The 25,681-nt window shown below is 40.7% G+C and overlaps 1 protein-coding gene across 1 annotated transcript; it reads right to left on the reverse strand.

The window, feature by feature from the left end:
* Nucleotides 1-3,438: 3,438 nt before the first annotated feature.
* On the reverse strand, nt 3,439-19,661 carry LOC137296014 (metabotropic glutamate receptor 8-like). The gene is made up of 7 exons (XM_067827640.1): nt 19,493-19,661; nt 12,776-13,066; nt 11,334-11,456; nt 10,259-10,465; nt 6,521-6,647; nt 5,154-6,075; nt 3,439-4,608 (listed from the first exon to the last, which is right to left on the reverse strand). Exons 1-7 carry the CDS (start codon nt 19,602-19,604, stop codon nt 4,276-4,278), a joined length of 2,115 nt encoding a protein of 704 aa, XP_067683741.1. The 5' UTR covers nt 19,605-19,661; the 3' UTR covers nt 3,439-4,275.
* Nucleotides 19,662-25,681: the final 6,020 nt, after the last annotated feature.

Genomic DNA, 25,681 nt, shown 5'->3' on the forward strand with positions numbered 1-25,681 from the left:
TATACGGGTAACTATCTTCTGTTGCAAAGTAGTGCCAGTGCAGGAGTGGATGATAGGTGTTGTGCTTAAATGTCCGTCACCACTGCCTTGATGAACTGAAACGTTACCTGAACCATTGTACTGAAATAATCCCAAAATCCATATGTTAGGCTCTTTCATTGCAACCGATTCTTGAACACTACCTTTCGTCTATCTTGGCCGTCCACAATCTAGTCAACAATGGTGGCGATCTATAGCCTGTTATTGTAGTTTTATATTGAATTGTCCAAACAGTGATATTAGTTTTAACTTTCTACGCTAGTTTTGAATCTAATTATATAATTGAGATATTCTAGCTATTTTACTGTCCTTTGTTGACAGGTCTTTATAATATACATATATTTCATTCCAGTGTTAAATGTTCTCGTTACAATTTATTGCTGATGTGACGTTTAGGAGATAAACATCATGTGTTTCCGGGTGTTATTGAGTACCCGTGTATTTAAAGCAGTTTGGATCCTCAAACTGTGTAGTCAGACTTTCTATATAGCAGATTTTCAACAAAGACTTTCTCTGAGCCTCCTACAGGACTCCTCTAGACTAGTAACCAAATGATTAAGTGTTTACTCATCCAGCTTTGGTCTTGGGTTCGATTCGATTCTCCAAATGGGTACAGTGTGTGAAGGCCATTTCTGGTGAACCCCCACAGCGATGTTAGAATAGACATTCCTGCTACGAGCAGATTTCATTCCTCGATTTTGATCATATTATGAACATCAAATGAGGATCGCATCAGCAGATAGCAAAACGGTTCATAAGCACAGGCAGAGGCAGGTCAAATCTTTATCTGAAATACAAACATGATACAATAACCAAGAAAGTGAATAACTTCAAATAATACATAGTGTCCTTTGTTAGCGAAGATCACCCTCTGCGCAACTCTCCAGTAGAACATGTATCATATCTAGCTGCTGACGTCACAATGCCAGTCAGGTATGTAATAAGATTAAACACGTTGACAGATTGTGAATGGGTTGGGCTGACCATTGATTGGTTCCGCTAATCCTTTAACCCCGCTATGATACATCGAACTGAAATATAAGAAATTTACTTTACCATCGGTTAAGACATGTGGGGAGGCTATTATCTGTTTATGAATTACCAGGTCACAGAAGGTATCACCACCCACAGAAACTCTATGATTGATCGTCCTCTACTCACGCGCTCTGAAATGTATGTATTATTGTCCTTGTAACAGTAATTGTGACAAATATGTCTGAAGGCAGTTCCACGTGGTGAACGTGTGTTGACACGCAGTTGTGTTATCCATTGACAGTACAAAAGAGAAATATTCATTTGGTTTTGCAACAGTACATTTCAAACGCTTGAACAGGTTTGCGCAACAAAACATGTCCGCGCATATGAACGTAGATATTGTTGTCCTTTCTCTAGAGTGAGATTTATGACATCACATTTGACCGACAAGTATGTTTCAGCTGGAACATCTCATTTTTATAGTCTTGATAACAAGTTTCATGTTTCAATTTTTTTCTTCAGTGTTTCAAAGTGTTTCAGACTCAGTTGGATACTAAACCGTACCAGACATCAGACGAACAATTTGTTTGCCACACTATATAGATAGGCACATTGGAAACTCGCTTTAATGAGTAGGACATAGCTCCTACATTAGAAACCCCCCTGATTAGTGGGACACCTTCTTGTTGTTGACACTACATACATTTCCTGCTGCAGAGAAACCTCAAGCAGGGACACATAGCAGATTTAGTTAGCTCAACGGACAGACAGATCACATTATTTACAGCTTCTCAGTACAAATTCACGAGGTTCATAAGTGTTAGTGCAAAACGTGTCATAGGAAAGGGGGTCCTAGATACACGAGCAGAACACAGATTCTATTGGACACCAACGGTACATAGAGAAAACACAGATTCTAATGGAGATGCACGTAACACGGATTGAACACAGATGCTGCTGGAGATGCACGGTTTACGGACAGAAGACAGATACTACTGGTGATTCACGATGTATGGACAGAGCACAGATCCTACTGCAAACGCACGATACATGGACAGAACACACATCCCACTAGAGAGTCACGGTACAAGGACAGACCACAGGTCCTACTGAAGATGAATGACACACGGGCAAAACACAGAACCTTCTTGACATGCACGATACACGGGCAGAACACAGTTTCTGCTGGAGATTCGCGATACACGGACGGAACACAGATCCTACTGGACATTAACGATAAACGGGCAAAACACCGATCATACTAGAGAGGAACGATACATGGGGAAAAACAAGATCCTACTGGAGATGAACGATACATGGGCAAAACAAGATCCTACTGGAGATGAACGATACATGGGCAAAACAAGATCATACTAGAGATGAACGATACATGGGCAAAACAAGATCCTACTGGAGATGAACGATACACGGACAAAACAAGATCCTACTGGAGATGAACGATACATGGGCAAAACAAGATCCTACTGGAGATGAACGATACACGGACAAAACAAGATCCTACTGGAGATGAACGATACACGGACAAAACAAGATCCTACTGGAGATGAACGATACACGGACAAAACAAGATCCTACTGGAGATGAACGATACACGGACAAAACAAGATCCTACTGGAGATGAACGATACACGGACAGATACACTTCATATCTGTAGTGCACTACATGTCTGTACCCTCACTATACATCTCACAACTAAGAACTACATGTCTGTACCCTCACTATACATAGTGCGCCTGTTCACTACATGTCTGTACATGTTGGTAGTGCACTACATGCCTGTACCCTCACGAAACTCAGTGCCCCTATGCACTTCGTGCCTGTACTCTCACCATACTTCGTGTGCCATTACACCGTGCGCTACGTGTCTGTACCCTCTCTACACGTACTTGGCCTGTGCACAACATGTCTGCATCCTCACTACACATCGTGCACCTGTGGACTACATGTCTGTACCCCAACTGTACATCATGCACTTGTGTATTACTGTCTGTAACCTTACTATACACAGTGCGCCTGTGTACTGTCTATACCCTCACTATACACAGTGCATCCGTGCAATGCATATATGTACCCTCTCTATAAATCGTGCAGTTGTGCACCATTGTTATACATCGGGCACCTGTGTACTACATGTCTGTACCCTCACTACTGATTGTGCGGCTGTGTATTATGTGACTGCAGCCTATGACTGTGTATTACAGGTTGTTATGTTCCCGACTCTTTGGGAAGTCGATTCATAGGGATCTGTTGATATACATCTTTAGCCTCCGCCTGTAAACCTTTAGAATATCTCTTTTTTGTTCTTCTCTAATATGGTTCTGTACACTAAAGTCACAAGAACATGTACGCATAATTTACCCCATCTCTGACACGAACATAAAACACAAAAACACCATGGCCTTTGTACTCTTTATTGCGATTGTTCGGGCGCCCCTCCTCTTCATCGCCCTGTTCGTTGCGCGAAGCAAAACATGTAAGTGCTGCTTAGCAACGAATAACACGAAAACGGTAAAACGTGTGAAATCAATAGAAAACTCATTATCACACATGTAATGAATTACAACGCCACAAATACCGTGACACGGTTAAAACGTCGTAAACGGAAGAATGCATTTTCTTCAAATTAAGCTTTCTTTGCAGAAAACTTGAAAAGGGTTTTCAGAAAAATGGATATGTACAATGCTGCACTATGAATGTACTACCCAAATGATATGTCAATCAAATTCATAGATATGATACTAAAACGCCTTTTCAAATTAGGAAACTCATTGTAGAATGTAGTTACAGCAGTAATCCCTATTTGAAAAGGAAGGGGTCATATTTTAGATATCAAATTCATGAACAAGATTTTGACAATCATTTGAATTGAAACAGGACACACAATAATTTTATACATCCTTTGCATCCCCTTCGCTCGAATCCGCATCGTTGTCGATAAAGTTACAGTCAGTACACAGCTCGAAGGGTGAAGCTCAGTTCGTACAGAATTCGATATAACATGGTAATTTACAGAATAAACATCACTGCAACATGTAATACTATTTCCTCATCCTCCCTGTGGAATAATGCATGGTACACGAGATCTTTGAAACAATTATGGCACTGTTATCATGAGCATGTGTAGATATAAAAATTCAAATTCAAATTCAATAAAATATATCTAATCAGCACTTTTCTCGTCCACACATCTCCTTCACACACATTGCATTCCCTCATCACACTCAAATGGCCCTGCTGGTTCAGGAAGCTCCGCTCGACGGCGCCTGCATTGCCACACCCTCATCACAAGACGACGTCTCCTCTAAGCTGTCGGAAAATACATTGTTCTCCACGTGTTGTATGTCCTTATGGATACTGCCGTTTTGAGTAGTGCTTGCGGCAACTGGTGTGGGTCCACCATAGAACGCCCTGTTCGTCTTGTTGTTTGCAGCACTTTGAATGGAAGTAGACGTGGCTTGGCGAACGTTTTTGTGAGGCTGACAAAGGACCACGTACACCTTGGGAGCGAACAGGCAAAACAGGGCTACAGTTGCACTGATGCTCACCCCCATGCACAACGACGTCACCTCGATCTGGAAAATAGAAATGATGTGCCTTTCGTCAAATGCACTTCAAGATACTGAACATCTTTCTGGACCTAATTTACAGTGTTTTTGATTACATATCCTGCCTAATGAAGGGACAAGTTTAAACCCCAAAACGCCTTGTGTAACTAATAAAGTTGCACATCCATATCAAGTGTCTTGTATTACCCTACCAATTTCTAAATGCCTACTAATCACCCTGCCTGTTTAATTAAACAAGCGTTTTTCGTATTTTACGAGAAAACATCACAAATGTTATCGAGATGTTACTACGTTGAAAACTGACGCTGGGAAGCTCAAAAACATGTGATACCAAAATAAAAAAAAGACAATCAATTAACAATCAGTTTGTTCCTCATTCACCGCCACCATCTTCGAGGTATTTTCGATGTTAATTGGTCAGTTAACTGTTTACATCGGCAATCTGATGTATGATCACGATGCAAAGTTATCGGAATAACATCCGATAAAATTTGCTTGTAAATGTGCATTAGTCTAGCAAGTGTTTTATGCTATCTAATGCTGATACTCACTTTAAAATCATGATTGGCTCCAAAGTATATAGGAATGAAGGCAAGCCACACAATGCAAGTGCTGTACATAGTGAAGGCTATGTACTTGGCTTCGTTGAAGTTCTGTGGAATCTTCCTTGTTTTGAAAGCATACACAGTACAAAGCACAATAAGAAAAATGTTGTAAAACAAAGATATGATAGTCGCTATTTGACTAGCACTGCACTTAAGAATGAGGAAGTCTTTCTGGTAAGTTATTTTGGAAACTGATGGCTTCTCAAAGCCTAACCACGTCAGTCCCCCAATCACCTGCACTGATACTAGACAGATGCAAATCAGTATCTGTGACTTGGGACTCGTATAGCTTGGTCGTTTCACCATGGCTTTGATACCTGTGCTGAAGATGCGGTAGATTCTGTTGGTTTTTGTTACAAGTGCTGCATATATGAAGCTCAAGGAGACTCCAAGTCCAAGTCTTCGTAACGCGCAGAGGACCAGAGTGGGTTTTGCTAGCATGACGAGGGACGTTCCATAGGACATAATTATTCCCAAAAGTAGAAGATAGCACAGTTCCCTGCCTGACGCCATGATGATTGGTGTTGTGTTGAAAATGACGAATATTACCATTACACCAAACGTACACAGAATCCCCAAACAGGAAAACACAACAGGAAGTATAAACCACAGACTTGCGGGGTCAAGATGTAGTTCCGGTAAGCGTGCGCATTCAGTTTTATTAGGGTTTGGTCGTGAACCTTCGGGACATGATTCACAGGTGCTCTCGTCTTTCAGGTATTCGTTCTCGTTGCAGGCGATACAGACCCAGCAGCAAGGTCCGCTGGACTTGGTTGCCTCCCCTTGTTCACATGGCTCGCTGCAGATGGACACGGGGATTTCTCGAGATTTGAATCTCCATAGCAATTTGCTCTTATTAATCTTCAGACTGAAACGTAGATTGATTGATATTAGACAAAGTGATATTTTTGTTTGTTAACATTAGTACAAATTTTTCAAACTGCGTTTCTTTTTCATCTCTTTAGGTACATTATAATGTGTTTGGATCTTGGTCTTGTTCGATGACTATAATCGCTCCCAGGATAGCTAATGATCAGTGGGTTGATCGTACAGTGGGAGAGTGAGTTCAGTTTTACGCCGCATTTACCAATATTACAGCAATATCACGGCGGGAGACACCAGAAATGTGCTTCACACATTGTACCCATGTAGGCAGGCGAACGAACGAGACGAGCTTTGACCTCCAGGATATTCCGCAGCAGAAACAATGATGATAGTGGCTGGCACATTAACGTTACTAGCCCAACCATGAAGGACAAGAATGGTAAAAGACAGTGCCAACGTGGATGATATTGTCTCCACGTTCCCTTTACCTCGTATCCCACTCTCCAATCTGCACGTAGTCGTATTCATTGTCTGCCATATTCTGATACTGGTAAATGTCGTAGCGTCCAACGCCGTCTCCGACGCTATCGAACGTTACTAGACTGCCGCCTATACCTTCAAACAGACAAACACGATGGGTGAGTGAGTGAATCAAGCCAGTCGCAAATAAAGCTAACGATAACAGTGAGTGAGTGAGTGAGTTTAGTTTTACGCCGCACTCAGCAATATTACAGCTATATGGCGGCGGTCTGTAAATAATCGAGTCTGGACCAGACAATCCAGTGATCAACAACATGAGCATCGAGCTGCGCAATTGGGAACCGATGACATGTGTCAACCAACTCAGCGAGTCTGACCACCCGATCCCGTTAGTCGCCTCTTACGACAAGCTGAGTCGCCTTTTATGGCAAGCATGGGTTGCTGAAGGCCTATTCTACCCCGGGACCTTCACGGGTCGCTAACGATAACATGTCACCCCGAAAATATAGTGCATCAATGAACCAGATCAAAAGCATAATTCTGATTCACAATCGAAAGACCATATATAGCTGCGTTCACTGTTCCATTTTGTACGTAATCGCTTGGCGGTTTGACTATGAAGTGTACATATGTACATATGTGCGTGCTGGCGACAGATGCTATCAATGCGAGAAGCAATTTTCACTAGAAGGCACGTTCACTGACATGAGAATATATGACACGTCAGCAGGTTGAACAAGTCAAGAAGAAACTAACACTGACATTTGATCAATCACATGCGTACACTTAGTTACGTTAAGTAATAACGACGCACATTCACGTGAAACAGACCCGTGAAGATCAGGGTTAGAATTGGTCTTCAGCAATCCATGCTTGTAGTAAGAGGCGACTAATGGGAACGGGTGGTCAGGCTCGCTGACATGGTTTACACATGTCATCGTATCATAACTGGGTAGATCGATTCTCGTGATGTTGATCATTGGATTGTCTGGTCCAGACTCGATTATTTACTGACGGCCACCATATAACTGGAACATTGCTCGATGTGGCAATAAACACAAATCATGTGAAACGTGTTCGTTATTGTACAGCATCCCCCTCATGAGTATTCGAGTTGTTTGGCAGCGGTCTGTGGACAGTCGATTATCATTATTACCCGGGATTACGGTTATGAACATCGATCAAATCGATCAACCCATCCAACGAACCTGTCCATCCACGAACGATAGTCACTTTTTAAAGCACAGGTTGCTGAAGACTACCATCCTCAAATTCTGGCCACCATTCTCCCTCCTTCTGTGAGTCGTAGGGCAGATTAATTATAATCAGCTATTTACATCGTCTTGGTAAGCAAAAGCAAGGACATATATATTATTGTTGCAGTTCATTGTATGTGCTTCTATTATATCTAAACAAAACATGCAATTAGCTTGATCAAACCGCCATGGTCATGACTTGAAAACATCATGGAGTAGAGCATGGACTCCTGCATCGACACTAATGGCTCCTCACCATATCCCGAGACGTAAACAGATTAGCAGTAGAATAGATGTCTCCGCAGTAGTAATGAACCATTGTTGTAAATGAGTTTATTCATTAAATAAATACAAATCTGAATCTTTGGATAGACATTATTGCTGAACATACATTTAGACACCCTATAAATAAGTCATAGCCCAGTACATTAGCAAAAATAGCATTCAATTCTGATAGTATTGAGACCACATATGATAATGTATTGTTTCTGTAGCTGTTTGCCTGTACTACGTTTGATCTCTTAATCCGCATCATGCCCGGCACCTTTTAAGAGCTAGACAGAATGTACGTGTTCCTCTTGTGTATAGTCCGTTTATGTTCAGATGATAATGGTGAATGATTAAATATCTCGAAATAGTGATAAGTGCAGGAAACATGAATAAGACACAGGTTCCTCAAACTCCTGTACCCAACAAGATCGGAAATTTGACGTTTTATGATCTATCCCTGGAAAATTGCGCAAGAAACCATCACGTAATACTGTTTTCACGCCTCATACCGCGGGGTGACAAAGGCTGATGTTGAACAGTACCAGCGCACATATTCAGGTGCAACTCAGGTTCTCAGCCTGGTGAGATGACCCCAGTTTGTCAGGCGCTGTTCCATCAGCCGTTTGTCACTCTACTGTGTGAGACGTGAAAAGTTATTTAATAATTGCTCGTTCTCATGTGAACCAACACGGTCTATGCCTTCTTTTAAACAAATGGGAGTTCAACATTTGACCAGATCTGACAGATGTGTTCGGGCACATGGTAAAGCTGCACCTCTGAGAGATGCCCACCTATCGTCGACCTGTGACTCCTGATAACTACACGAATATAGAAGTGTTGTCCTATTTTGATTTTAGTGTTATATCGATGTACGTGTAAGTGTAATATCGATGAAAGCATTGAAAACGTATTCCATGTACATGAAAGCATGTCACCGTATCCCAATTGGGCAGGTCAACGCTCACACTGCTGATGACTGGGTTCTCTGGTCCAGTCTTGATTATTGACAGGTGGCCGCCATATCGCTGGAATATTGCTTAGTGCGGCGTAAAACTGAAGTCACTCTCGTACATGGAAACGAGTACGTTTTCTTTTCGATTACATGTATCATCTGACGGGTGTCTGTGGAATACGGTATGTGATGAAGCTCAGGACGGGTTACTATTCAGTTTCTGAATATAGTTATTGATAATTTTAAATGAACAAATAAATGCGAATTGTCATTACTAGTGCAAATCACTAAACAAATATGCTTTAAATACTCAACATAAAAGAGTTCTATGTGCAAGATCACGTTCATCTTCCATGGTAACGGACGATGAAAGGGAGACAACTCTAGACAGGAATGAAGCAGTCGTAAACGGCATTAATGGGTTTCCGTGAGATTCACATACGAAGGCGTTATGATAAGCTATTCCGTGGCATTAGCTTACAAATTTTCTGGAATATATTCCTATTGTTTTCTCAGTGTGTACACCACATTAAATCATTAGAATGTTAGAAGTCTTGCCTTACGCGTCATTGTCACTTTACGAAATGCAAAATAGAATTCCAGCAATTCCGAAACTGCCTTTACCTCAGACTGTTTGTGTTTTTGGAAATGGTTCTATGTCCTTACGTAGTCATCAGCGGCAGAGAGTCTGATTTGTCTCTCACAATCAATGACGCAACTATACAAATCTCTATACTTTTCTTCTTTCTGCGAGCAGCTGGTGATGTACGCCCTTTGTACCACCTCACGAAAGCCAGTTATACGTAACACAACTGAGATCGTAAAATCACTATACCCATATGTGAGCTGCAGACCCTATTCATGGTGAAATAGTTATATGTGATAGTATGTTATATAGGAGAGCACTGAGCTCATCAAATCACAACCCACAACGCTCAAAATACCTGCACCGAAATTGACACCAGTTGCAGAACCTATTTTTGCTGTAACAGATTCGTGTGACAATGTGTGCACATGCGGCTGGTACCTCTAAGGGCGAACCAGGGTCCCGTTTCGCAAAGGTCTCGTAAGCCTCAAGTAAGATCACTTAACCTGTCCCGTAGCATTCGCACCTCCTACACTGTAACACTGACTTACGATATTAATAGACGGGAGCTTTGTAAAACGGTGCAATGTCAGTTCTGACGAAGAAGGTCAGTAAAGTTGTAAGGATTATTTCCACGATTGTCCACAAATTGGGCTGACAGAATGATGCTACTGTATCTCACCATTGAAGGACACGTTCCTGATGAACCAGAGAAGCTCCTGGCCTGCCAGTTTGTTGATGTGTTTACACTGCTTGAGATTCCGGTGGTAGCACTTACTCCTCAGCATGTCCTGTACAGCATGGGCCAGGGCATACACGGAGTCGATCACGAACTGGACCAAGCCTTCCTGTATGTAACCTACCCTGCTGTCCTTCAGACTCTCCGTACCTGGGACAAACAGCGAATCAGATTTGAAAATAGTGTTACACCCACATGCATCTCAAACTGGACTCTAAAGCGTATAAATGTACATTGTTTTTAATCATTTGGCGAGACACGATATTGTGTAATTTTCACGGTGTAACCAAAACTCGGCGAACACTCAGGGGATCGAATGAAATGTACGCCGAAGTAAATGATAAACTGTTAATGAATCTTCTGCATTGTTTAATCAGACGCTGTACATGTCTCAGTGTATTTGTAGAAAGTATTTTGCACCAGATATATGGAAAATGTATCATGTATGGAATGACCCACCGAGCGTGTTGTATTTGAGATTACACGTTGTCGTTTAGCAACAAGTTTTCATCCCTTGGTCAAAGCCGGGATTTGAACCGTCATTCTAATCAACTTAAGTAAGACACCTAATAGAAGCAAAGTCAGTGATCTGCCTGATCATCACTCAACTTAAACAAAACCTAAAACGAAAGTGTGCCAAACGGTAGTCAGGATCAGGGAAAGTATCTTGGCCGGCCTCCAGTGGGAATGATGTGGAAGTATACACTCTAAGGGTGAAATCATACACTCTAAACAACAAAGACTATTCTTTCATATTTCAGAGAATATCGTATTGCACTAAACCCCAGCAGAGCTTTGGTCGGATCGAAATAAAGGCAAAGTCAACATTTTGACATTTCGAGCACATTGGTATGCGTATGAATGTATCTGTTGCTAGCTGGATGTTTTTGACAGACCAGCACTTTGAACTATAGCTCCTAGATTGCTCCTGGATTAGGATCAATATTGGCTCTAGGTGAGTTTGAAGGAAGGACGCACAGATGCATGTGTTTTCTGTCATCATTGCAAAAATGCCTACCGTCACATCTGTTGACTGTCGAGGGTTTTAAGCTGCAGCCAAATACTTCCTCCCAGTAGTCTTCAAACCACAGGTTCCGTGAGTTGTTCTCTGGTTTCAGATTCAGGAAGTATTCATCGAACTCTGCAAACGCCAAGAAACTTTGTCCAAACATCTTACTTAAGGATGAAGACTCTTGTGGATAGACAGCTTCCTTCTTGCAGTGGATGCGACGTTTCGGTGTAGATTCTAACACCGTTATGGAGCAAAAGGTGCAGAACACATGCACAAGGAGAAACACATACATGTCGGAGATTGATGTATAGTGTGTTGGCATGAAGCTTGTTGTGATAAGAGACGACAAACTCCATGTTTTTATTTCTCTATCCATAAAAGTCTTCATCCTCATCCTACCAACTTCTAAAATGCCATTTAAGAAGAAATCTTAGTTAAGGTTACAGCGATCGCTCATCACGACTATAACATGGGGCTCTTTTCGCGAAGCAACCTTTACTAATGTTAACCTTAACTCCCATTCTTAAACATTGCACTAAGGTTACCTTGGTGACTTAGGATCACCATAGTGCTTTATGAAATAAGGCCCTGGGATCTAACTCCCACATTTCATGGACTGTCACAAGACCGAGATTAGATTCACCACATTCTTATCAGCGTTTGCTATACCTAACGTCTCATACATATATTACGGTTGAGACCTTGATTATTGAATGCGTATCATGTAGAAGATGTATGACATTGTTCATTGTATCGAGCATAGATGTCTCAGGTCCTCCGTCCATTATGAATGTATGTATCTTTAAGATTGCTGGCTTTACGATTGCAAAGAGATCAATGAAACAGACATACATCTGGATGAGCTCTCCGCACGTAGCAAACTACATTGAGTGAGTTTGGATCGTTTTAGTCTGCTTTCTGCCTCGCATCCAGTTCGCATATTGTACTCATGCTGGGAACCGGACCCGGGTCCTCTGCGTGACGAGCGAACAAGATCAATACAGAACATAATCGACCAAGATCTCTTGTTATGCATGCATGCAATGGCATTATTCCAGATATTCTAATGAAATGAACTCAGAACCAGAATCAAAGTTTACACGAGGACCCCAGTTTGACAACGACTGTTCGGTACGAGTCAGCTGGTCTGTTCACCAATTCCGCGAAATCGGTTGGAAAGTATGGCAGGAATCAGCTTTGGACACTGTGGAGTAGCCCAAGCACGATTCCCCAAATGCGCGAACTGGAAGTAATCGGTTTCTAACATTCTGGACCATAGACCAATTACATTCCCCAATGAAAAGTCTGGAAGAAAAATCGGTTTCTGGAATAGACCAATCCCAATTGCTGCTACGCCATTGTATATTTGTGCGTGCAGATTTTGGTAAAGGTACGCCTAGGCCTAACGCCAACGACCCTTTCAAAATGAGCAATACTGTGCACTTTACCAGGAATTATCTGTCGCTTGGGAAGAATTGTGACGGTGCCTTCAGCTGCCACCTCCTGCTCGAACACTGGGTGTATCTTGGCACCCCAACTGTCGCTTGCAAGCAGGTTGAGGTCAGATGTCCTGTTCAGCTTTACCAACGCCTTCAAGATGTCGCGGCAGTTGTCCTCGTTAACGAACATGACGACCGCTCGAGCATTGTTGTCGTCCTTGAACAATTCCTCCACGATGTTGCGGAACGTTGTCTCGTTGACTGACCGAGGGATGCGCAGGGACTTGGATACACACACACCTGAAATAGAGAACAACCACGTCAAGCATGTGATGCGTTTAGCTGTACGTCTTCCGCAACATCTTCACGGCGGTTTCGTAGCGCTTACATGGACTGTAGGGTATAATGATTGCGAAGTCGCGTTGACTCTATGGTGTATGTAATTAGTACTTATATTCTGTTCGTGTTCAAATGATTGAAATCGCAATCATCTGAACATCACTTGTTTCCATTGCGAATCTAATGTATAATTATATAAACCTATTTCTCATCATTTACAAACATTGATGGTTGACAATTACAAGTGAAGTATACAAAATATTATACACAAGAATATTTACACGCACGCTGGAATACACCTGAAAAGGACGATATAGAGTTTATTTCCAAGAATATTTAAAAACAAATAAACATAGATTATATAAATACTTGACATGTTTAAACAGAGACGAAGAGTGGAGTAGGCAGGTTTACACATACGTCAAGTGGATCCTGGACAGATTTACACATACCTAAAGTATTACAAGACATGTTTACAGATACCTAAAGTATTACTAGGCATGTTTACGCATACCTCAAGTATGCACAGAAAGATATTACATAGAATTTAAGCGTACTAGCACATGTACTTACATTACATGTTTTCCCATACGGAAAACATACATTTTATCCTAATGTGTTTCCAAGAGTTGACCAACCAAAACTCTTTGGTTATTTCGTGCACATAAGAAAGACGATAACGGTTTATTTAGCAATTATATATTTTAGTGTATTCGGCAAACAAACCGTTCAAAACAAAGGTAGTTACTATAGTATTAAACTTGGGCTCATTCTACAACGCAATAAGGTAATCGTAAGTCACTAAAGGAACCTTAGTGCAAAGTTAAGGAACGGGGGTTAAGGCTAACCTTAGTAAAGGTTGATTCTTAGTGAAAGCAGCCCCAGGTCTCTGCTGTCCTGGCTTACTGGAAGAAAGGGCGGGAGGTGTCTAGTGCTTAAGCCTTTGCTCGTCAAGGCAAAAGTCGATTCAACATATGAGTGGGTGGAGCCTCTTTGTGGTCAACCGCCGTGATAATGGTGGAGTAATGCAAAAACTTAAACTACACTCATTCATTCATTCATTCAGACAATTGCCCTGGTGTCGATTTTTTTTCAGCTAGGGTCAAATTGACCCGATCCAGACATATCAAAGATGCACTGACTCTAGTTAATGCGGTTAGGTATACTCTGCAGATATAAACCAGTAGACAGCTAGCGAGCTTTTTTTCTGCCAGGAGCTGTCATTAAACTCGGCGAGAAAACTATTGAGTTTTTCAAGTTTGCTTCAGACTTAACAATTATGATTTCCTGGAAATAAAAAATAAAAGAAATAATGAAAAAAATGTTAGACCTTTGAATGTGCCAGAAACGATCTTTTTATTACACATCCGTTTTTAATATTCGCTGACTGGCGAAACTCCACGCCAATGGTAGTCAATAATTGGGTCTTATCTACACATAAAACAAGGTATGGACGTCATCATACCGGTATTATGGTAAACGCTTACATTGTGAAACGCACATAAAATATTCTCCAATCGCTCAGTCCCTGACTCCTCTCAGCAATACACATGGAACGCATGCGGTGCGTTGCTGAGGGTTATCTCTTCCATTCGATATCAAGAACCTGAACCAACACAGAGAAGCCGGTTGATTTGTGGTCCACGTAAAATAGGTTGGCCATTACTCGTTTAATCATTCGGATGACCAGAGCTGTCCATGCCTACAGAACCTTCGAGACACGATTCTCCGGTTAACACAGACAAATTCATTCCATCGTTAACGTTAATTAGTTTCAATTATTAATTGAAACGTGAGTATAAGCATTTAATAAAATACCCTTAAATCATTGATAATGTACAATACATTCTGATACTGCATTGGGGAAATTGTGTTTGTGTGAAAGTATATGGTTTGACTCTGTTTTGCTCACCATTTTCAAATTCCTGTCGTTTTACAGGAAAATGTACAGTGGCAGCTTTGTCAAACCTTCTATGTGAATTTTTACTTCACTTATTTTCTGTTATTTGAAAGCTGCATTTCTGAACTGACATAACTTACCCTGCATTTACTAGTATAGCAACTGCCAATATTCTGCGTTTTTTTAATGAATGCAAATTTAATAACAATGACTTAAGTAAAACCGGTTTGCTATGGATGTTAGAAGGCTATTTATCAATCAAGGAATATATAAGATCATTTGTTTCATAATTATGTTTCTTCATTTCGGATATGTCCGTTTTATGATGTTCTCTTCACAATACCCAATGTCGTCACGTGTCTCTTTATCACGTTTCAGAGCATCATTGAGTGAATGAGTTTAGGTTTAGGCCGCACCCAGCAATATTCCAGCTGTAAGGCGGCGGTCTGTAAATAATCGTGTCTGGATCAGACAATCCAGTGATCAACAGAAGGACCATCGATCTACGCGACAACGATCATAGTATAACGTTATAGCGTATTGCCATGATTACGGTCTTGATTACCAACCGTTCAAACGCGCCATGTTTCCACCGGCTCAGAACACCGGCTCAGTCTTCGGTTTGTTTTAAAAGGGTGAACATGGAATCCGATAAGACCACTGGCGTTTATCAGGCCAAAACATGTCCCAAATCCCCCTACTGTAAACGGCTACCATGATTACAGACTAGTTCTCGCAATCAAATTGTACTTATCTCCCTTTGCTCACAAGCCCGGAACCAACAGCCAAGACTGAAACGAGCTTTTCTGAGTTATTGCGCATTAAGGTCTGATTTATCGTGCGTGTAAGTGGGAGTTTATGATGGTATCGGAACATGGGATCTATGAAGCTCATAGAGGTCCACTGCGATAGCATAATCAAACATAAGAGCTTGCAGGCAGATTGAACGGTCATACGCCCCATACGGTGTATAAGCCACAAATCATCGACGCCGACGCCACTGTTTGATTGACGCCCCTTGATGCTTTCCAACATGAGTTCGAATCCAGGTTTTCCATAATTCAAGTCACGTTTCTCTCAAACTGTTAAGCCTCGTCCTAAACGATTACATGTTAAAAATAATCAAAGTCCTTCTGTAGTCGGCGGAACTATAGTCGACTCCGCTGACCTCAGCCGCCATGTGCTTAAGGTCACAGAACCAATCACAAATTCACGTTGTAATTGAAAAGTTATTGTTCATTTAAACCTCTTCAGATGTACCCACGGGACCAGCGTTTTTATGGGTACGTGTAAAATGCTCAGATTTTAAACGTACAAAGACGCGATGCATTCACACGTCCCTTGTAGCAGGAAGCTAATACGGGGCTGTAGCTAGGTTAACCAGCGTTTATTGTAAGGCTCTGAGTAATACACAGAAGGCTGAAATTTTTCAGTTGTGAACATTGCACCTTTGCTTAGAGGTATATCCACAAGACCAAGAGCCAGACTGGCAGCTTGTATCTTTGGGAGAAAACAGTAGAAACTGAAGGGGTCTGTAGACATTACGAAAAGTTGAACCTGATGAATTTGCATTGGTTGCACAAAGAACGCTCGACAACAATGAACATCCATGAAATTACGCGACTCAACTCCCTCCTCCACAAGGCTCAGCACATATCAGTCAACCCTCGAATGTTCCCTTTGTAGGATCTTAATACATGGCTCATTCTTGTCTACCAATTCACACTTCCAACGTGTATAAATGTAACACTATATGAGTTCACTAGCCATGGCAGAGGGAAGGACGAAACGATTTGGTGCTTAACGTAGATAGGATGTACAAAACACCCTAAACAGTTTTGTATGCATTGAGGGCACTTTCTATATATACAGGTTGCATTTTGAACCAAATACAAATATTCTGCAGACATCGAAGTGAAAGGTATTCTGTTGAAAACAGTAGCCATGCGGGAATAAATGCCAAAGTTGTCTTGGCCATGAATATTATTGGTATGACAGTGTCATACATTGGTGGTGACGGTGGGTAACGTCGTATAGATGTGTCGTTATGGACTTGCCACAGCCTATGCTGGAAGAGCTTAATACAGCTGAAACTCTGCATACAAGTCATTTTATCAGTGTTGTCATAATGCAATGTTTCATCCATATGACGGCGGCCTGTAAATAATCGAGTCTGCCGGAGACAATCTAATGATAAACATCATGAGCGTCAATGTATGCAAACGCGATACGATGACATGTGCCAACCACGTCCTCGAGCCTGACCACACGATCCCGATAGTCGCCTTCTACGATAAGAAAGCGTTACTGAAGATCAGTTCGCCGTCATGTAAAGAGTTTTTAGCTATTTTGTCAGAACACAATTTGTTCATGTTTAATTCCTGTACGTCACTACTTGCAGAGCTAGTGTGACTACCGACTACGCGACACCGTCTTGTTTACTTTATGGCCAGCATGGTAATGTACATCCTGTACTTGGTTGCCCTGCCTGCCTTTCGTATATGCCCTCATAGTGGACACTTCAAACCATGAAACCTTGCGGAAAGATACAGCAAAGAATATTAAACACACTTATTAAATAACACGACTTCTAAATCACAAACGACCACTCGCACATTTCCCAATTAACAAGTCATGAACATCCATTTATGTATTCACGCGTTCTGTTATCAATACGGTAAAGTTTCTGTGTAGACACGGTTACGCTATGTGTGTTTAGAAGCACCTCAGCACCACCACCACCCACCTCCCCCCACCCCCCAAATCTAACTTCCCACACCCCACCTAAGCTATCTTTCATCCCCGCTTAACTCACTCATTCACTTCGAATATTGACACTGTATTGTATTCAAGGTCATGCAGCTTTTTATGTCTGTCCTTATTCATCTTTGTTGACGTGAAATCGAAATTCCTCACAATGAAAAAGCTTGCATTAACAACTTTTTGTTTTTAATTACCATTTGGTTTGGCACATTCCCAGTTAAGAAGAATGCATTATGTAGCAAGAGTTTTACGCATGCATCAATAAACTGATGAAATATGCATGATCGTTTTTTGCTACCCTTCATTAATTTTACATTAGAAGCCCCCCCCCCCCCCCCCCCCCCAATCCCCCATCTCAACAGCAGCGTGGAAACAACAACGTCGCAGTAGAGTTTCTGAGCTTTCCCTTCACACGCAGTCCAGCGTATGTTAACGGAGAAAGAGAACAGACACACACTCCGTGGCACCATTCTTCTCCATTTCCAGTTTTACTGACCTTGTGTTTAGTGTAACAATATTTCAATGGATTGTTCGACTTTTGCTGGAGGACATTTTTTGCAAGATTGTAGCATATAGCGTTATATGCTACCACGGGGAATATTTTGATAACATAGCATGGTAATACGTAGTGGTGACTATCGAGGGAGAACAACTATAGAAATAGCGAGAGTTTGTTGCAACACACTAATGCGAAGTGAGAATTACAATGCTATTGCAGTAGTTATTTCTCCTCGAATGATCTCATGTAAAGTTCATTTCCCAAAAGGAGTGTATGGTTAATATGAAATAAATTACAAACAAATTATCATCTGTCGAGTTTTATAAGTGAGAAAAACCTTGGAACCCAGACCAAGTAAACTGTCATGTTTGTTACAAAGGTAAGGTAACAAGGGGTATAACTCTAAATCGAAGTGAACGAATCTGGTACTTCCTGCATTTATGAACGGAAGTCAATTACTAGACTATCGGTAATTACAGATACTATCAATGGGTCGATATCTGTTTGTTTCTACTATCGATTAGTTGCTATCGGAGACTCAAGAAATACAATCCATCGATAGTTCGATGCATCGTTACAGCCTTGGCAGCAGGTGAACGGTGGGGTAGCCCAGTGATAAAAATTCACGTTGGACTAACCACGAGATAGCGTAATGTTTGATTAGAACCTCGTAGTGAACATTCACCACTCATATGCGTGTATCAGCTTAAGGGTCATCGTGAAGTGTGGCTTATTTCAAACTAAAAATTCCAACATTGTTAAAAACATGCTTGTTCACCTAAATATCGGATAGAATATGACAGCTCATACAACCGCAGTTGAGGTTCATCATCGTAAAATTTAGAAACAAAGAATTAACAGTGCATATAATATCTTTACCATCATCATCGTCATCATCACCACCATCATCATCATCATCATCATCATCATCATCATCATCATCATCGTCGTCGTCGTCGTCGTCGTCGTCGTCGTTGTTGTCATCATCATCACTACCATCGCTTGGTTGAAATATGTCATTGCAACCAACTGCGTAAAGCGATGCTCATGACGTTGATCTCTGGATTGCCTGTACCAGACTCAATTGCAGACCACCGTCATATAGCTCGGATAATGCTGAGCGCGACGTGTAGAACAAACCAACCAATCAATTTTTTTTTAATTAATCATTGCCATCATCATAGGTCATTTGATCGTAATACATGCACATGTATTCTGCTGATACCTGATTTTATCGCTTTTTCCTCGAACGCCCCGATTCCCTTTTCCCCGTAGGTGCCATCATCAGCCAAAGTGTTCACGTAGTTCCAGCCGAACGCCTTGGCTATGTCCACCATTGCTTGGGCCTGGTATGTGTCAGGGGCGACAACTCTGGAGAAATACTCAAATCTCGTCTTGTCGCTGAGGTCCACACTACTAGACGCGTAGCTGATTTGTGGGATCTGAAACACAATCATAACCATAATATGATGCTGACAAATACAACACATTATGTTTTAGGGCCGAACACATATGTATTCATCGCACGTTGTATTTTTTATACATCATGCATTTAGTAATAAACCCAAGTTCAAAAACTGAAAATTGTATTTCTTCGATAAATTATCAGGTATTCGAACATTTTGAAAATTTGAAATCATCTCCAAAGTAACAAATCTATATGACTAGTTTAGTAATAGTTTAAAGTAGAATTGAAATGGGATCCCTCAGCGTCCCAAACTGACGCGCCAACCATCGTGCTAACAATTAGGTTTAGTATTCCAACTAAATAGGTGCGAACATTTTCATAAAACAAAATTATACTGACTATCGTTCCCTTGACTATATCTGACTGTTCTAAAAAGAGCTGAGTGAGTGAGTGAGTTCAATATTCCAGCTATATGTCGGCGGTCTGTAACTAATCGAGTCTGGACCAGACAATCCAGTGATCTCCACTGTCAACCAAGTCAGCGAGCCTGACTATCCAATCCCGTTAGTTACCTCTTACGAAAAGCATAGTCGCATGGGTTGCTGGAGGCCTATTCTACCCCGGACCTTCACGGGTCCTAAAAAGAGCTGGTTAGACCATAATAATAATTATTGATTTTTTATACTCCCGTTTCTAAATACGGAACAATCTCTCGAAACGTTTCCTACGCCCACTTTCTCAAAACGTTCTTAGTTACATTGTAGGGTTAAGATTGCTTTGTGCAAATGGGCCCTGGTCTCTTTACTTCTTGGAATATACAACAGCCATACGCTTACATATTCCAGTACACGTTTTCTGGGAATATTGCAACCATTTATAATTAATTTCGGAAAAGTTTCATTTACTAAAGGAGAAACGAATATAGAACTTAACACACCCCAGATCCCATAAATAAGAAAAATCAAGGACACTGTTTTTTTCTATTCTTTTTGTTCTCAGCTGGTCGCGAATAATTAACCAGGAGCGAAACAGGAGAAAACTGAGGCCGCAGCTTGTATAAACTGTCGTGTGTTAATTAGATTTCGTATCACTAAAATGTGTGCAGCACACACATGTGTAATAGGGTATTTGTTTTATCCGTGTTTGAAAAAATGAAGAACAGAACAAACTGGGAGATTCTGGAATAAAGTAATTCCTCAAAAGTTACACGTCTTCTCACGGAAAGCACAGACAGGGTAGCCAAATTGTTCAAATTGTCGATTTATTTAGATTTTGCTGGAATACATAGAGGTAGTTTCCATGTGCACCGATTACAACATGAGTGCCCTGTTAAACAACAAATAAAACAAACAAACAAACAAAACACCACACAGTCTGACAAATGAAAATGCACACACATACATTTTGAAGCACTCATGCATGTATTCTCGCCTATTGTGAGTGCGGTTGTTCAGAATTGTCTCTGTTCTCTTAACTAAAAAAAGGGTACCCCGTGGGATACGGCATGTACTATTTACCTTCTTGCACCTAACTGGCTACTTGGGGTATCAGTGATAATAATGTCACACCTGGTGTAAACGCTTGGAGCAGGCTTCCTTTCACAAACCACTGAGGTAGTCGAAAGTCACTAAGGTCACCTTGGAGCAGTGTTAAAGAATGGGAGTTCAGGTTATCGTTATATGACCTTATTAGTAGCTTATGCATCTAATGAATATAGTTTCTACAGAAAAAGAAAACGAACTGTTTTTTGTGGTTTGCCTGGTGTGATTAGTTTGGGTTTTTTTATCAGTTTGTCTTCAATTCTTGATATCTACCCGCAGCCTAACGGAAAAAAATCATTAATTTGTCATGAACATTCTCATATGCTAGCATGTGCGGTAGGTACTACTGTGCGAAGGACCGACGTTGTGGTAGCACTGAGTTTTCCCGATAGTGTACACTGTCTCGCTCTTTAGTCTGTTGCTGATGGTGTGAGCCTCGTAACACGATTAAAGGCACCTTAATTATAGTTACAGCATGCAGAGGAAAGAAACTATTCCGGGAAATCCACGAGGAGAGAATGATTCAGTTATTCTCGAATTGAAGGGAAAGGAGTCAGTGTAAATTCGAAAGTTAAATATTCCGGTTACTTTGTTCCCAATTATCAACCTTAATCAATTTACATACTTACTTTAGCAATGGTGGAATTTGTGGTTATGTGATGTTAATAAGAAATATATTGAATTGTTTTGGCCCAGTGTTTGAGGTGGAATGACTGGTTGGTTGGTTGTGTAATCACGTAAGCAGCAAGATTCCAGCTGTATGACGGCGGTCTGTGTATAATTGTGTATGGATCAGACAATACACTGATCAACAGCATGAGCATCGACGTACGTAATTTGGATACAGTGATATGCGTCAGCCAAGTCGTGAGTCCTGACAACCCACACCGGAAGTCACCTCTTGCGACAAAGATGGGTGCTGAAGACCAACGATGTAGCCTTGAAACATACATTATACTTTTGATATTACTTTCCTTGACTTAAAGTCTGTCGACGCTGACCATGACCCTACACCTTAAGCTGTTCTTATACAAACTGTAGACATGAATAGTTACACTTGATAAACAACCTGCCGAAAGCAGAACGCATACAGATGAAACTTGATTTTGACCAAATTAAGAAGGCTTCCCAGTCTGAAAGAGGAACTGAAAGACGTAGCGTCCAAATTATCACTATGGTTCCTGAATCAAATCATATTCCTGTGGCAGTAGCATATTTTGTGCATTTGAACATGTTATGCATTGATTAGAATTCATGTAAATAAATGCTTGAAATTTCATTGGATAGTTTTAGTCAAATTATTTATCCTATAACTCAGCCTGCCTTAACTATCACTCACAGCCAATTAATTGAGCATGCTTACCGCATGTTCACCACACAGCACAATAATGTAAGCCCTTTCCCACCTAGGTCATCATAACCAGCTAGGGCAATCAGTTAAACAATACACTTTCACACATTACAAGGCTTGTGATCACTCCACATTCAATCGTCAGTGTGTTGATATGTCATGTTGCCTTTCCTGGGATTATCTTTGGATAAAGTCTTCTGATCACATTCTGAGGTAATTTGGCGATTTAGTGTTCATGCAATATCATATTTGGATATGTCTAGTAGATCTATAAGTATTTGCTAATCTTAGATGCATAGTACTGTGAATTTGATGTTCTTATTGGTGTAAATGACCCAATAATTACTCTGCATTCATTATAATGACATTGTATCATTAATAACATCATTAATGAGAGGCAACGTTAACCGTGTGATAAACGGAAGAACACAAGTATAGCTTTGTAATCACAAATGGGTGAATGTAAATGAACACGAATGAATGAATGAATAAGATCTAATTTTTGCATTGTTTTATATGTTGCTCAGCTACAGCCAAATTTGTGTGTTTGAATACTGTATCGTTGCTGGTGATTCTTTGTATATGTTCGTTATTAGCATATCTGTACATATTATTATTATTTTCTCTACAGATAGGCATTTGATACAGATGCAACAGCGTCCGCAGGTGTAAAATAAACCTAGGCCCCCACACTTGGATGGTTTGTGTATTGTTTATATTCTAGTATCATGTATCTCAAATGAAAGACATTTTGTACACATTAACTGGTTACTGAAGCAACTATTTTATAAAGTTATAGCACATGCATGAATTATATGTGTATATCTGTGTTAATAACATGTGTATATTGCCACATTTATTATATTGTACACCTGATTGTTTTAGGGTTATTGTTTTCACTATTACTCATCTCTAATAAAACGTCGGCCATTGAAGAGCAACAAAAGTAGCTTCTGTTGTCCGTGCGTGAATGAAGCAGCCCTGTTACATTCCGATCAAGCTTTTCCTGATTTCCTGAATATCAAACCACCACCCAACATGGATGTAACTTTGTTTTGTTCGGGTGTGTACTGTAACTATTGCAGTCTGCACATGTAGTCATGCACCTCCTGCCTATTCAAATGACAATTCATTGATTATTAAGACGGTCATTTAACTGTGCCTCAGGTGGCACATTTAGAGTCTCCCACACACGCACATATCCACTGATCATTACAAGACTAATTAGTTACATCATCGAACAATTCCTTCCCTCATGAATAGTGTCAAACCGGGCTATTCCATCCGCTTCATTTGGAACTTCATCGAAGAGAGAGAAATTTTCTTTACGTGGAATCGAATGGAAATTAAATTATTATACGATGTCCCTTTAGTCTCTGATTTTATGGTAGAGAATGCTGTACAAAACAGATCAGCGTGGGCTGTGTCACGATATATGAAGTTATGTCATGCAGAAACAGATTGCTCTTATGGTGCTACTGAGCAAGATCCGGTTAGAAATTGAAGCTTATGTTACAGGGTTCCTCCTCTTAGCATGTCACCGTTTTTCACACATAGAACACCAGCCGTGAATTACGGATTATCAGAGAGTGAATCTTGTCTTATATAATATCCATTGTCCGATTTTGTCTTAAAAAACAGAAATCACTTTCTATTTCTGGCAGTCTTACATAAACTCTGCTAGCTACAATGTCATGGACGGCGAATGTCATTATCTATACATATTCTGCAATGTATTTTAAGACGTCAGTTTTGTTTTGAGGACGCACGAATACTTCACATGCACTATCACTAGGCATACATTAGTTTTCCTCGTAAAACACAATTGTTATTCCTTTAAGATGTTCCACTGTGAAAATACAGGAAAACCATTCCTTCTTCCCACTTCTTGCAATAAAAGGCTCGTATTTTGTCACGTCTGTATATTCATTTTCCAGCACCTGAAACGTCCTACATGTCCCGAAGAAGTAGGGAGTATTTTTCTGCACCTCCTTCAATGGAAGGTTACTCTAGGAAATTGCAGAATTACTGCAAACTGCGCTATGGCACTAGTACTGTACACCACACACAAAACATACTGGTAAAAGACACTATACATCCATGCAGCACCTTAACCCTGAAAAGCTGCAGGCACTAAAGACCTTGAACCATAAAATTCTGTCTGTCCTGATTAGACTGTGTCGTTCCTATATTTTAGCTAGAGTACAACTAATTCCCAGCAATGAAAACAAACAACTAAGAAACTGAGTTAAAAAGCTGAGTTACATTTAGCTCTAGTGACTGACTTGTCCTCATGTACAGCATATCAACATCCATGTCAAGATCCAAGTCTTCTGAAAAATTTGTAATCTAAATTGCTTCCACAAAAATGAGAGTCGTTTCACTAACAGAAAACAGCTGCTGATCCAGCTGCTGGTACAAGTTGATACTTACAAGAAATGGTTGTTGGTTCTGATCTTTGTGATACAGGAATCATAGTTCCGATCAGAACATGTTTGTTTAAACAATCATCAGTTGTTGGACATATCTAATTCTGTAGAATATACTTTCTTCACCCATCAAGTTAATTTTACCCGAACTTGTACACGTGACTCTCAAACATCATTTCTTAGTTAAAAATGTGTATTCGAAGTGTCGCCGAATATGTCTCAGAAAAGAAACAAGGAAGCAATAACTACTGATGGTTCCTGGTGGATAACGGATTTCAAAGTAGCCTTCTATTCCGACCTCGCTTAACCTTAGTTTGCGGGACTTAATAAGTCCCTTTTTGAAAAGGTGTTATTAATAGCTCCTCCCGGAGTCCCTTTCATTGCCTCTGGACTGATGACGGTTTATCGGGAATACTTGACCACAGATGTTTGTATCATTGAAAAACGGAACCAGTGCCTTCCATAGGGCGGCGAGAGGGACGGAAATAGCCTCGTCAATATAGAAATACTCCAGACGTTCGCGACAAATGTTTTAGAAACTGGGAATTCAAAAGTATAATCGTTTTTCTCTCATCTTATCGGAACGCATCCTGCCCCCTTTCCCCATTCACCGATATTTCCCCACGTCGAATATGGCGGGTGTTTGCTGCAAAGTAATCGTTGATTGACGACTGATCCGTGTTTG

The sequence above is a fragment of the Haliotis asinina genome, chromosome 9 (genome assembly GCF_037392515.1).
Source record: "Haliotis asinina isolate JCU_RB_2024 chromosome 9, JCU_Hal_asi_v2, whole genome shotgun sequence".
Lineage (NCBI taxonomy): Eukaryota > Metazoa > Mollusca > Gastropoda > Lepetellida > Haliotidae > Haliotis > Haliotis asinina.

Coding starts and splice junctions, on each gene's coding strand:
- LOC137296014 (XM_067827640.1), bottom strand. CDS start 19,604: ATGGTGGACATAGCCAAGGCGTTCGGCTGGAACTACGTGAACACTTTG. Junction 13,067..19,492: donor GGAAAAAGCGATAAAATCAG/GTATCAGCAGAA, acceptor TCTCTATTTCAG/GTGTGTGTGTATCCAAGTCC. Junction 4,609..5,153: donor GAGCCAATCATGATTTTAAA/GTGAGTATCAGC, acceptor TCTATTTTCCAG/ATCGAGGTGACGTCGTTGTG.